Source organism: Manduca sexta, chromosome 20 (genome assembly GCF_014839805.1).
Source record: "Manduca sexta isolate Smith_Timp_Sample1 chromosome 20, JHU_Msex_v1.0, whole genome shotgun sequence".
Taxonomy (NCBI): domain Eukaryota; kingdom Metazoa; phylum Arthropoda; class Insecta; order Lepidoptera; family Sphingidae; genus Manduca; species Manduca sexta.
In genome coordinates, this window is record NC_051134.1 from 13,898,369 (window position 1) to 13,912,189 (window position 13,821).

The 13,821-nt window shown below is 35.2% G+C and overlaps 2 protein-coding genes across 4 annotated transcripts; one reads left to right on the top strand and one right to left on the bottom strand.

Moving 5' to 3' along the window:
* The first annotated feature begins 2,262 nt into the window (after nt 1–2,262).
* Nucleotides 2,263–9,450, top strand: LOC115456394 (cell division cycle and apoptosis regulator protein 1). The gene is given in 16 exon segments (XM_030185435.2): nt 2,263–3,053; nt 3,428–3,576; nt 3,715–3,940; nt 4,048–4,343; nt 4,735–4,996; nt 5,305–5,461; nt 5,541–5,830; nt 6,012–6,182; nt 6,262–6,579; nt 6,752–6,987; nt 7,205–7,307; nt 7,424–7,438; nt 7,440–7,542; nt 7,668–7,903; nt 8,100–8,215; nt 8,287–9,450. Coding segments are annotated over 16 exon segments (3,498 nt in total). The 5' UTR covers nt 2,263–2,408; the 3' UTR covers nt 8,462–9,450.
* Nucleotides 9,451–10,460: 1,010 nt separating this feature from the next.
* On the bottom strand, nt 10,461–13,720 carry LOC115456395 (abl interactor 2). 3 transcript variants are annotated; one of them, XM_030185438.2, is made up of 9 exons: nt 13,477–13,720; nt 12,908–13,348; nt 12,645–12,833; nt 12,301–12,425; nt 11,984–12,062; nt 11,713–11,780; nt 11,403–11,528; nt 11,069–11,165; nt 10,461–10,691 (listed from the first exon to the last, which is right to left on the bottom strand). In XM_030185438.2, the coding sequence occupies exons 2-9, from the start codon at nt 13,338–13,340 to the stop codon at nt 10,528–10,530; spliced, it is 1,281 nt and encodes a 426-aa protein (XP_030041298.2). In that variant the 5' UTR covers nt 13,341–13,348; nt 13,477–13,720; the 3' UTR covers nt 10,461–10,527. The 3 variants fall into 3 exon arrangements, with proteins under 3 accessions (XP_030041298.2, XP_030041299.2, XP_030041296.2); XM_030185439.2 differs by having other exon boundaries at nt 12,908–13,345; nt 13,477–13,712; XM_030185436.2 differs by having other exon boundaries at nt 13,660–13,700.
* Between the last annotated feature and the right edge of the window lie 101 nt (nt 13,721–13,821).

The window sequence follows — 13,821 nt, forward strand, 5'->3', positions numbered from 1 at the left end:
CGTGCTACAGTAGACTGAATACTTAATAGTAAAATTCAAATAAGAATCTCTGCATCATGAGTAAATCTTTGCACAGAGATTTCTATTTACTAATGTTTAAACCTAGATACTTGTAGGTAAATATGAGAATGAAACAGATATAAAACTAGATATTACAATTGATATGTGATAAATAGTGTAACTTTAAGTGAATGTGATTAGGGTTCATAGTATTTTGTTTAAAGATTCTGTATATCTACTGGCCTTTTTACCGAACTACAGCAGCAATGATTATGAATCTCACTAGCGACGTCTCATCCATATTTTGCATGTGTACATTGCTATCTACCTACTAATGTAGCAAATATATTGTGTACGGTTTCGTTTTGGAACAACTTAAGTACATTAGGTACTTACTTATTGGACGAACTCATTAAATGGCGTTCTTTATAAAAACCGAATAAGAGGTGAATTAAGAGTGCACATGCGATGTCGCCTGGAAAAATCAAAAGTTAATACGTAATTTTTTTACCACGAAACTGCGACCTACCGATAATTATTGTGTACCGGCCTACTCTAAACCCCACTGCACTCCTCACCCTGAAAAAAATATTGAGGCGCTTAATACAAATGATTTACGTTGTTTACAATATTTTTAAGTCGATACAGAAAATGTTTACGCATTTTTTTACCGACAGCGCCTATCAAGTCTATAGCATACAAAAGCTGTACCAACTTTCATGATTATAAGATTTTAGTTTATAAAATTTTCAAAATTTTGTTTTGTTGCGTGCCACCTACAAATTGCTAAGGCAATTCTGGTTATCATTTTATAACGGAATCTTATACATTTGATTTTTTATATTATGAAAACGGACTTTCAATGTTTGGCTTGTTACATTACAAATCGCGAAAATTTTATCCAGCTCGTAATTTTTGGTTTTATAAGTTATAAGTTGAGTATCATAAATGTTATTTTATTAGAGAGCATTTATAGTAATGTGTTAAACGTAAATATTCTTTCTTTCTTTACAAGTAGCATTATTTTTTAAAAACAAAAAGCACATCTTCGTTTTTAAAAGTATAGTTGCCCCAGCCTTGATGGAGGATAGTTGCGTAAGAGCGAAGGATGCAAATGCCATAGATCAGCTGTATACCATATCGAACATTCAATTTATTAAGTTCAATTATTGTTAGAAAACAATTGTAAAGTTTTAAATGTAATGTGTAATTAGTTAAATTAAAATTACTTTAAAAAGTTATCCAGAAAAAAAAATAAATTAATTGTTAATGAAAAGAAAATAATTAAGTAATAAAAATAACTTGCTTTGGAACGACCTACGTTGCTAGGCTATAAGTAAGATAGAAGTATGTTTCTTTTCGTGGTTTATATTATTAGTAACGGAATGGTATGAAAATACTATACATAAATAAAACAAACTTTACATAGACCTGAAATAGTGACCCAATTATTTTTATTAAAACCATATTGACGCTACCGCGAATCTCCATAATACAAAGAAATAAAATATTTAATTATAAGTATCTATGCAATTAAGTATTATGTGTTCAGTCAGCCACAATAGTAGGTGAACAATTTCTAAACTTTCAAATGCTTTTCGACATAATATTTTTTTTTCTAAATTTAAGTCTACATGTAATAATATATTTCTAAAGGTAGACTAGTTATCACAAATAAAAAACACAAAAGCAAATGAAATTTCGAATGTCTTCAGCTACTTTTGTATCTGATTGTATCTATGTAGTTATGCTGTAATGGTAATCAGCGGCTGGTTATAAGAAAAAAATCCTTATTTTTTTATCTATGTGATCCAAAAGGACAATAAGTGGTATCCAGAACAATCAACATTGTATTATTTTAGACCTGCAACCATTGATATGTATATACGTAGTACATATTAATATATATCGATGCCTACAAGTACTAAGTAAATAAATCAAGAATGTTGAAATAGGAAAAAATAATTCTAGAGGTCATCAACGAAATCATATGTAAAAAAGTACTTATATATTATGTTAAAAACTTGTGCTACTTGAATATTTTTTATCAACATACTATACTAAAACTCTCTCTTTTTGTTATATTTTATTTTACTTGCTTTGAAAAAACTAGTGTAGACAATAATTTCATATTGCTAGGCGTATTCAGTGCACAAGTTTACTAATATTTTTTATTATTTGTAATAAAATAAAAATAATTAATATCGATATTATTGTTATTGGCAGGAAATAGTTTTATTTCCGATTACTGGCAACTCTGACAGGACGCCATTGTTTTGTCTGTTGATTATTGAAGTAATGAAGCTAGCGGCGTTCGTAAAGTAATAAAACAGTGTAGATTTTATTCACATACTTTGTTTGGTGTGTAGACATAACAAAATATCAGTACTTATTTTATTTATGCAAACATGCAATCTGCTGGAGGCACGAAAAATCCACCGTGGGCACGGTCAAATGTGAACACAAATATGACCGGCATGAATCCACAAATCATGGATCCAAATGCGATGATGACACAACAGGGAATGATACCATTTCAACAAACTCAAGCAATGTTTAACCCGATGCAAGCTCAAGGCGGGATGACAATGCCGATGCCAGGGCAAATGCCAATGAATCAGATGGCACAAGGTCAGATGTATCCTGGCAACGTTGTAGCGTATCCAACGCCTCGTGCGATGAACCAAAGCATGTATTCCAATGCTCAAGCAAACCAACCCCCCACTAATACAGAGCAACGAGTTTTTACTGGAACTGTCACCAAAGCTCACAATGATTTTGGCTTCGTCGACCATGATGTATTTTATCAAACATCCGTGTGCGCTAAAGGTATTATTCCTAAAGTGAACGATAGGGTTCTTGTTGAAGCTTCTTACAATCCTAACATGCCCGTGAAATGGAATGCGACGCGGGTGCAAGTTCTGCCTAAAGCTGGTCCAGGGACTAAGCCACCTCCTTCTAAATCAAACTCATACAATGCTGTACCTCCTCCATCATCGAAAAAATCAATGCCTCCGCGGCGAGATGATAGACCACCACGCAGGGATGACAGAGTAAGTTATTAGGAGATACTTTGTATTATTAGAGTTAAGAATTACTCTCAGGTCACATATTGTTGAACCTAATTAATATGGTGATTGTTGTTATCAACCACCTAACAGTTTATACAATAGTAATGCCTTCATAAGGTTGTATCATGTAACTGAAAATAAATCACAGGCGGATATGATCAAAGTTCTTTTAATTTTTTCCTCAGATCTATTCAATATTCCATTATATTAATTACAAATTATGAATGAATTATTATTTTAAAAATCAGATAAATCATCATCATCATCAATTTCTCATACATGTTTATATTGCTAGGGCAATCCCAACTGTAGTTTTGCTTGAACATAATGCTCAAATCCGTATTTTAATATTATAGAAACGATCCCGCTCAAGGAGTCGATCACGTTCAAAGGAAAGGCGTGATAGCAGGAATAGGCGAGATTCGCCACCAAGAAAACGGTCAGTCATCCGTCAACCATCACCAGTCAAATATGTGGTTCGTGTTCCGAGAATACCACTGGATATGTAAGTTAAAAAGAAACAGCATATTATTTAACTTTTTTAATAAAATTATATATGGTTTTACAGTAGTGACAATATAACATGGCAAGACTATAGTGATCATAATATCTTTTAAATGATCATATTTTTCATTATTTTCAGACAAAAAGTAGATGTCCCCACATTATCTCACAGGTATACAAACTTGTATATCCCATCAGACTTCTTCAGTGCCTCTGTGAAATGGGGTGACACATTCCCACCACAGGCCCCCTTCTCTTTAAACAACCCCTGCAGCTATCACATTATGAACAAGGAAATTGAATGTCCCAATGGAAATGATGCAGTTTTGGAACCCCCTGATGCAGATTACAGATTTTCTGCAAAGGTCAGTATTAAAAGATGAAAGTATTCAGAATGTGATTTATATTAATTTTATTTTTTAATAAGTATGATGTAATTGTTAATATATATATATATATTTTCTATTTCAAGGTAATGCTTATTAGTATGCCTACATTGGAGACATTGTATCAAAAATGTGGTCTGACGAAACCAGACGAGAGAGACAAACGCTCAAGTACCAACAAAACACCTTTACATCCTACTCGCATGATAAAATTCCTTGTAGGACAAAAAGGAAAAGGTGGTGAAAACTTTGCCATAGGTGGTCCCTGGAGCCCTTCTTTGGATGGTGAAAATCCCCAGACGGACCCTAAGGTTCTTGTGAAAACAGCTATCAGAACATGCAAAGCATTAACTGGAATAGACTTATCAGCATGCACTCAATGGTGAGTACATTTTCTAATGATTGGCCGGTGTACTGTCTTGATACCTGACTTTCTGGATTGATGTGTTTCTCTAACTGGAGACAAAAGTTTCTTCTTGATACATTTTTATTACTGATTGACATTTCTATCATACATTATCCTTAGAGATTGTAATAGAGGAAACTTCTGCTTTGGCTCTATTCATTGGTCATGGTACAGTACACATTCCTAAAGTGAGAGTATGCAGGCGTTAGTACATCATGCGAGGCGCAACTGATCGGATGCAGACGATGTAACCCGCCATACAGCAGTATCATAACTCTCGTAGCGGATGTGTCGTGTCCATGCCAGCAGTCGGGTGGCTGAGAGTCGTTACGCTTGTGAGTATACTATAACTGTATTACCCGCGCAGGTACCGAATGGTGGAGTTTTGCTACTGGCGCGAGGGCAGCGGCGGCAAGTCACGGCTCGAGTGTGTGGTGTTGTACCTGCCAGACGTGTGGTCTGCTCAACCTTCGCATATCGAGTGGAGCAACGTTCAGGACCAGTATAAAGCAGCCTACGAGGCGGCTGTCAGGAGACTCGACGGCGACGCGGCGGCTCCCGGCACCGGTGGCGCGAAGCAGCCGGCGGCGCCGGCAGAGGGCGACGGGACTGCGGACAAATCCTCAATTGTTTGTTCCCAGTTTTGTTTGTCTTATGTTTCCGGCAACGTGTGCTACTAAAATGACGAAGATCGACGCGCCTGCGCTGCCGACATCTTATTTCATCCTCATGGTCGTGCAATCATCGCTCAATGTGGATTAATATTTAGAATACCTAATCAATTTTCTCTCGTAGTTTTTTGTTTTAAAAATATCATCAATCGATTTCTGCCTATTACATCAATTGTTTTTTTATTCTACCTAATACGAGTCTAACTGGCCCACACAAAAATTTTATGAATTAAAAATGGTGTCTAAGTAACTTTGAACATTTTTAGGATGAATCCAGTCCCAATGACAGCACAATAACAATAGATGAAAATGATGATGATGAAAACAGACCAAAACCAACACACTATTCTAAAATTGATATAAGAACGATAAAAGCAGATGAACTAAGACAAGAGTTGCGAGCTAGGAATGTGAGCTGCAAAGGTACTTGTAAAACATTGTTTAAACTACTTTATAATTGCCCTAATCTGTAAATCTGAATCTGATTTTGTCTTTTACACAGGGCCACGTCCTCAACTTATTTCTCGTCTCTCGAAAATATTAAAAACTGAAGAAGAAAAGGATGGTAAAGTGGATGACGTCATGGAACTGGAGGATGAAGAGGCCGAAGCGGATGATAAAAATGGGCAAAAATATGAAGATCAAAACGAGAATGCAGTTCTAGAGGCAAAAACCGACCAAAATGAGAATAAAGGGAACAATAAAACTGAAGAGTTAGACCAAAATGATCAAAAAGACAAAGAAAAGGAAGATAAAAGATCACAGAGGGAAATTGAAGAAGAAAAAAGGAAGGTATGAATGCAATATTTCGTAAAAAAAAAAAGGTAGCCGAAGCTATCAATAAACAGGTTCGAGCAAATAATAAACAGTAAATAAACAAACAACAGCCCTTATGTTTCTGTCCTAATCCTCATCTTTACAATGCCAAAAAAGTAGTATTGAATGTAATTGTTTTTTTTTTTTTTTTTTTCAGTTGGAAAAAGAGAAGCAACAATTAAAATCTCGTTACGAGCTGCCAAGTACGCCACATGTTATAGTGCATCCGTCCGCGACTGCCAAGGGCGGTAAATTCAGCTGTAATGTGGCCACACTCTCACTCTTACTCGACTATCGCATCATCGACAATAAGGAACACAGCTTTGAGGTATTACTTTTTGTTCGTATTACATATAGTATCTTTTGTTTCGAATTGACACATTTCTAACTTTAGTTTCTTTTACTAGCTATTTGTGTTTGCTGAACTGTTCAATGAAATGTTGATGCGTGATTTCGGTTTCTACATCTACAAAACACTTTACACATTACCAGAAAAAATTGACGAAACCTCAGATAAAAATTCTGATAAGGCTGAAAAGAAAGATGAGAAAAAAACGGATGAAAAGAAAGATGATAAAGATAAAAAAGATGACAAAGATAAAAAAGATGATAAAGATAAGAAAGATGATAAGGAAAAGAAAGATGACAAAGATAAAAAAGATGATAAAGATAAAAAAGACGATAGGCGAGATGATAGGCGAGACACGCGTAGAAGAGATAGGAAGGTAAGATATTATAATTATGATTTTAGTGCAGCAGCAGATATTAATTTCATTACATAATTCAAGTAAAATATTAAGTAAATGACACATAACAGTCAGTTCTTTTTCTAAAATGTGAAAGGCAAAGATAATAATCTTCCAAAATCAAATATTCCATAGCACTCAAAATTTTCAGGATTCCCATAGTGATGATGACAGGAGTAATTCGCCTCGAAGACGCAGCCGAGGCGTGGAACTGCCCCCTGATCCTTATTTGTTATTATCGTTGGTATACTTTGACACTTCACGCGGCGGCAGCATGACTAAGAAAGACTTGCAGAACTTGTTCATGAGTCTCGGCCTGCAACTGTCTCGCTCACAAGTACGCACTATTTTGGACAAAGTGTGTGTGAAAGATGTGTTCAACTACAAGTTAGTTATTTTTTAATGGAATAAGTATTATTTAGTTGACTTATTACAGACATTGAATTTTTTTACTGTAGTTATAATTAATCTTTGTGGTAGAAGGTTGAAATTATTACTCAAAGAATTTTAAACAGTTAGAATATACATAATATACTTAATTCGACTGTGAATATAGTATTAAAGGCTATTTGCTGTTATTTGTTAACTATTTAATTGGTCATAGGTCACTTCTGCAAACCATTAAAGATCTGGCATCGGGCACATCGGAAGCCATGCAAGACTTACCACTGGACTCAACAGTATCTTCAAATGAAGTTCCTCCACATGTAAGTATCTACAAACATTTTGTAAAGATTTATTTACTTAATAAATAACTATTGATATTTTTTCATGTTTAATTATACACATGGTTCATACATCAGTATTTAATGTTCCATATTAGATTACGGAATTGGAGGGAAGCTATTGCAGCAGGCAATCGCAACTTATTGCCCATATTTAAAGATCCAAATGAAACCGAGGGCAGTACGAGTGGAGGCACTAAGGATGTTAGTGAAACTGGTAAGAAAATATATATTTGTAATCTGAATGAGATTTGTATCTGTAGCACATGGCTCAGAATATCGCCGGTATTATCTTCGGTTTATGTTTGATCCATTCTTAATTATGGACTGTATGTGCGGCAGGCATGGTGATGTACAAGTCGCGGCTGGTGGATGTGGGCGCGTTGGTGGCAGCGGAGGCGCGCGGCGGGCTGGTGCGCGCGCGGCTGGAGACGGCGTTGGAGGGCGCACGCGCTGCGCTGGCCGCGGCGAGGCGTGACCAGCGCACCACGCAGCAGGCCGAGCGCGGCGCGCACAAGCAGCTCGGCGACCTCAGCGCCAGCCTCGCCGCTGCCAACGCGCGTGTATCCTCGCTCACGGTAATACTACACACATCTTATACCACCACCTCACAAGTGCGGTGTGTTTGAACAAATAATTTCGTTATGACAACGAACATAAAGTCGATTATAATGTTGTGACTCAAGGGAGCAAATATGACAAATAATGCCAGTATCATAAAACAACAACCTAAATTACGCATTGTTGAATTAAAACTAATATATTGTCTTACAGGCGAGCTCCAAAATATTCCATTCCGCTTTGAAGAGCATACAATCAATAATGGAAGCAGTCATCAATATAAAATATGACGATGATGATGTCGTAGAAGTCCCCAATGGACCATCAAGGTAAGGTACTTTTCAAATGATCATTTTTTTTTATATTTTACCCATGCTAATCCACTGTTCTCTATTTGTAGCAATGATAAAGATACCAACAAGGAAAGTGAAAATGGCACTTCTAATGAAAATAGCGTTCCGGAAGGACAAGCGTCCAAATCGGAAACAGAAGTGGAAACTAAAGCAGAACCACAACAGACTGATGGCAAGGATATCATATCATCTGAAAATATGGAAATTGACGACAAAGAATGACATTTGTTGTATAGTCATGATAGACCATCATAGTATAAAATCTTCAGTGATCGTAAGCAACCAATACATTAGTTGAAATGAAAAAATAAGGTTTTTCCACACGTAGATGATACGAATGTGTGTAATTCATGTGTTTGTAAATTTTGGTACGCTAAGTACATTTTTTGATATGTATTTATACATGAACATGAATGGCGGGATCACACTATGAATTAGAAAACCATACGCCATTTTACAATCTTTGTGTAATATGTTATGCGATTTTATAGTGTAAGTTGCGGTATTCTAACTTGCTAAGGAATGTTTTGGACCAGATTTGTGCGCTACTTTTACGGACGGTTAGACGGGCGTTTTTGTAGCTCGTATGAGTTCTTAACAAATTTATTGACATGCGCTTACAATATAACAAGGAAGTAATTGTTATTTCTATAACGAGCGCTTAATCATAGGGATAATACTTTGTATGCGATTCACGCATGTGTTTGTGTGTAGGCCGATAAGCTATTTGAAATATCTCGCAAAAGCAGACAATTTTTTTTTCAATTAACTCAATATCGTTGCAAATCGTCAATACTCTTCATGAATTCACGTTGTAAATCGAGCAATAAAACTATAGATGTATAAATTACATAATTTATTGATTTATTCCTTACAAAACAATATAATCGGATCCCATAAGCATTGATTTAATATTGCGATTATATAAAGTAACATTGTTTCTTCAAATCAAAATATAAAATAGCAAGTAAGATCTATTAGTATGTATATATAAATTAGGAAGCCATCTTAAATTTACCTTCACAATTATCTTCAATTACAGTAGAAATATTTTTGAATTAATGTGATAAAAATATCGAAACAAGGACATTGTTCATCTTAGTTACTCAATAGTTTCTTCTCTGTAACAAGAAATTGAAAACGCAGATGTACTTTTTGCTATGCTAGGATACGTTCCATGTAACATTAATAAATTGGATATGATTAAACTACACTTATTATTTACCTTCATAAAACTAGGAAACAAACCCCCTTGTTCATAGACGTTATTTATTTAAGCTCTATCTTTGTTGTGATAACTAGTCTGTTTCTCAGTGCTGACGGCATGGCAGCCTTCGCAGTGCGTAGACATAGGGCCGTAGTGATTGGCTAATATTGAGATACAACTTGAATCTAGTCGGCTGTCAGATAAAAAAAGCTGAATAAACAGCAAGCTGTCAAATAAAGCTGAAAACCACTTATCACAGTAGTGCTCCGTCCTTATATAATGTCTATAAATAAGGGGGAAAATCTATTAACATAAAGCCGTAATATGAAAGATGTAATTTTTTTCTTAGTATAAGGTCTGACCGTTATTTAAACGGAGTTGTCTTACTAGATACACTACGTCAGAACTAATGCCACCGATCTTCGACCTTCAACGTCACTCTCACCATTCACTTAGGCTAGGATATTCCATTACACTTTGAATTTTAAGGAATAAAATAATCAGTTCGATCTAAACAAAAATTGTTATGCTATAATAAATATAAATATATATATTTATTATAGCATAACAATTTTTAATATATATATATTTATATACTAACATAAAAAAGTATTTGTTAGTAAATAATTATACAATGTATAGAAAATGCAAAAATAGAATGTCAATATTAACTTACAATCTTATATTCCACACATGCCTAACAAGACCAACCCACAGTGCAGAATTAAAAAAACATAAAAGCTCTAGCTTCTTGGTTCATCGAATTAGGGATTATAAAAAAAAAATAAACTTACCTCATAGGAAAGAGGTAGTACAATAAATTATTCACAATAGAATTTAAATCATTATCTGTCTTTTTTTATCAAAACACCTAATTTTAAACATACATCAGACAAAATCGGATCTCTTTTTATGGAACAAGGTTTCTAATTCATTTTAGTACTAGACTAAGACAGAATATTGTACTTCCCTTTGTAGACTGATTAGTAATCAAGAATTAAATTGATTCTAATATGTGCAAGTAACTAATAATATATTGGATACATGGCAATACAATTGTGACGCGGCAAACACATCAATTTCAAACACAGGGCTCCACATAATTCCCAGGGAACAATCCAGTGACTCCATCCATGACGCCTTCCCACCAGCCATCATCATTTTTCTTCAGAACGTATATCACTGCACTCTCTTGGAATGACAACTCATCTTCCTTATCAGCATAGTAATCATAGATTGCTACAACTGAAACAATAGCATATTTTTTGAATAGCGAATCAATTGTGCATATAAGTTATAGCAATGGTGATATTTTTTTTGATTTCCATGTACTATTTTGTCAAAAACATTATTATATTAGCCTTATATACTGTCACACTGCTGGGCATGGGCGTCTAATACTGAGAGCGACCTGAATAAAAACGTAGGTTATAATTTACCTCCCATAGCAAAGCAGACATATTATTAAAATCTCTATATTAATTGACAAATTCATACAAAAACAAATATTCCCCTATTTATCAAAGCGCGCCTCCCCTTATCTCATTTCGATGTGGATTTGTGCGAAATGATACATGGAGATAAATATTTGGTAAGTATTGTTATATGTTCAGTGGTATTACCTTTCTCAATATAGTTCTTTGGTACCCATCCAGGCAGATCCTCCTCATCGGGAACAATGGCTGGAACTGCACTTGTATATTGAGAACCCATCTTGTTCTAAAACCAAAAAGGTTCAGCTGTCAATATAATCCTCTGGTATTATTTCACTGAAATTTTATGTATATAGCTTCAACCATATATGGAAATAAATTTCAGATTAATTTGACTTACATTAATTATCCAAGACATACCTTTATTTTAATACAGAGAAAATTACAAGGTAATATTTTCATAAGTTCAGTATTTTTAGTTTTTTTTTATGTGTAGTGGTAGAATTTTTTTTTTTACGCTTACGTTGAGTTGATGCGGTCGACCGAAGGCGTCGTGTGTGAGCTCATCGTCCATGGGGGGCGGCGGCAGCGGAGGCGAAACGGAACCGCCTCGAATTGAACCACCACCCGCTGATGACGACGATGCTCGCTGCAACAAAAAAAAATATTTATCAAAAACTATGGATCCATATTGGCAAATCAGGCTGATTTTGTAATGAATTAAGTACCTCCATCAATTGTACAGGTGTTGCAAAATAATGGTATCAATAATAACCTAATTACAAGATCAGAATATAAAAATATTTACTTGAATATAAACTGATTTTACAAACCTGTCCTGGCAGACTCATTGAATGCTGACTGTGTTCACCATCTGACCCAATCAGTGGTGATGGTGGAGCTAAAATATAAATTATCAATTTTATATTCCATTGTATGTATAGCATTATTATTTTTATATTGTTAATCAAATATACCAAGTATTTGACTGATAATTATAATTTTACGCAAATTTACATAAAACAAGCAAGTAATTGCTGTCTTCACTGTATGTGCATCTATTAAAATTTTATTAAAATTGTATGTAGTAAAAAAAAAACTCACGTGGCATACTAGAATGGAGATCTTGTTGAGTATAATTAGAGGGTGTTGTTTGATGTTGATTTGGATGCACCATGCCAACCTAAAATATGAAATGTGTAATTATAGTAACTATCAATAATTATAAAACATCAAGCTTACAAAATTTCAGATGAACATATTAAAAAATATATACATATCAACTTAAGGGACTTTTATTTTCACATTTTCAACATCCAAAGTAGAAACAGCTACCAATTAGTGAATATATAGTTACCTTCTTTCAGCAACAAACAAATTTAGTAACTTTTCTATTCCATCTCAGAGGCTGTTGAACATACCTGTGGCTGAGCAACAGGCAGCGTTGAGTAGCCTGGTGGGCGTCTCGGATAGTTAGGTGCATAATGCGATGGCACCTGTGGAGGCGCCACCGCTGGCGGAGTTCGGTACTCACGAGACGATTTACCTTTAAATTTTTATTGAGTTTTATTTATCAACTTGGTTTAATAAACCTTATTAAATAATCCAATTTCAGGAAGCTTTAGACAATAAAGTTTCATTTTGCCAGAGAATCAAAGAGAATGGGCATCTCTGGACAGCAGTCTATAAATAATATATGCTGTAACTAAATTATATAACAGATAACAATATCCTTTACTGTAAACATCAGTTCATAAACTCATACCAAGAGTTCCACGCCCCAAAGTGCCTGTATTAGCTGCAGAGGCAGCTCGGACTGCAGCTGGTGGTGTTGGTGGTTTAGTAGTGGGTGCTGGGAGGGGCGCAGCACCTGATGCAGATCCAGATCGTCTACCACGAGGAGTGCCACAAGCACCACCATTCCACCGTGCACCATGGCCAATATCATCAAGTGCTATAAAAAACATGGTTGTGTTAGCAATTAATTAACTGAATAATTGACCTATATTGGATCAATTGATTTCTCACCTGTGTAATCAATACTCTTTCTGACATATTTAATTGGTTTTTCTGGATTAGCCGGTGCAATGATTTTGTACTGCCTGCTGGTCACTTTGTTGGCCGTAAGCACACCAATCTCACGACGCGCCACTTTTTCTTTGTGAATCGCAACAGTCTGCGCGATATGGTTCATCTGTCCTTCCATTTCTGCTAACTGCATTGTCTGCAGTTCGAGCAGCTGAAGGAAATTGTATGCCAAAGTGTTTATCTGATATGCTACACTGGCCAGAGATTGAGTCGTGTAGTTTTTAGTACTTTCGAGAGCGAGCCTCTTGTTCTCGGACTGGAAATAATTCGCTTCGCAGTAATCGGCGACACGCTCCAAATTTGTGTGGCTGTCTGTGAGATGGTTTCGTCCCTCCGGGATTTCCGTTTGCAGTAATGCTGCCAATTCGGCCATGTTTCCTGCTGTAATCAGATACAAATTGTAGTTTACGTAAATCGATATTTAAAATTCAGGCTTTATACTGTGTGTTTCAACTGGGCCATAACATAAATTGATAATTTATTTGTCCAAAACGACAGATTTGACTTACGTTAATGAATCACACAAAAATTTTTACATAAACACAAAACAAATTCAACTTTTCCTGAAATTACGGGCACACTTCATGGAATAAATAACAAAGAGAATTATAATGTGAAGGCAAACTACTGAAAGTTTTAGATACAGGGTACACTTTACAGACAGAAATATTATCTTTTAATGCGAACTCAACTCATTCTCTAGGCCAAAGAGAATTATAATATACTCTAGGCTCCACCTATATTACGATTGCCAGGTGAGAAAATACTTAAAAGAAAAAGAGTGTGAGGACTGAAAACCGTATACATTACAAGCTTGATAATTTTATAACTACATTTTTTTAGAATAAAGAATT

Excerpts from the sequence above, each read along its gene's own strand:
- LOC115456395 (XM_030185436.2), bottom strand. Across the intron at positions 12,063-12,300 it reads TGCCTGTTGCTCAGCCACAG|GTTGGCATGGTGCATCCAAA; the intron begins GTATGTTCAACA and ends TTCATATTTTAG. Across the intron at positions 11,166-11,402 it reads GTCGACCGCATCAACTCAAC|AACAAGATGGGTTCTCAATA; the intron begins GTAAGCGTAAAA and ends TTTTGGTTTTAG.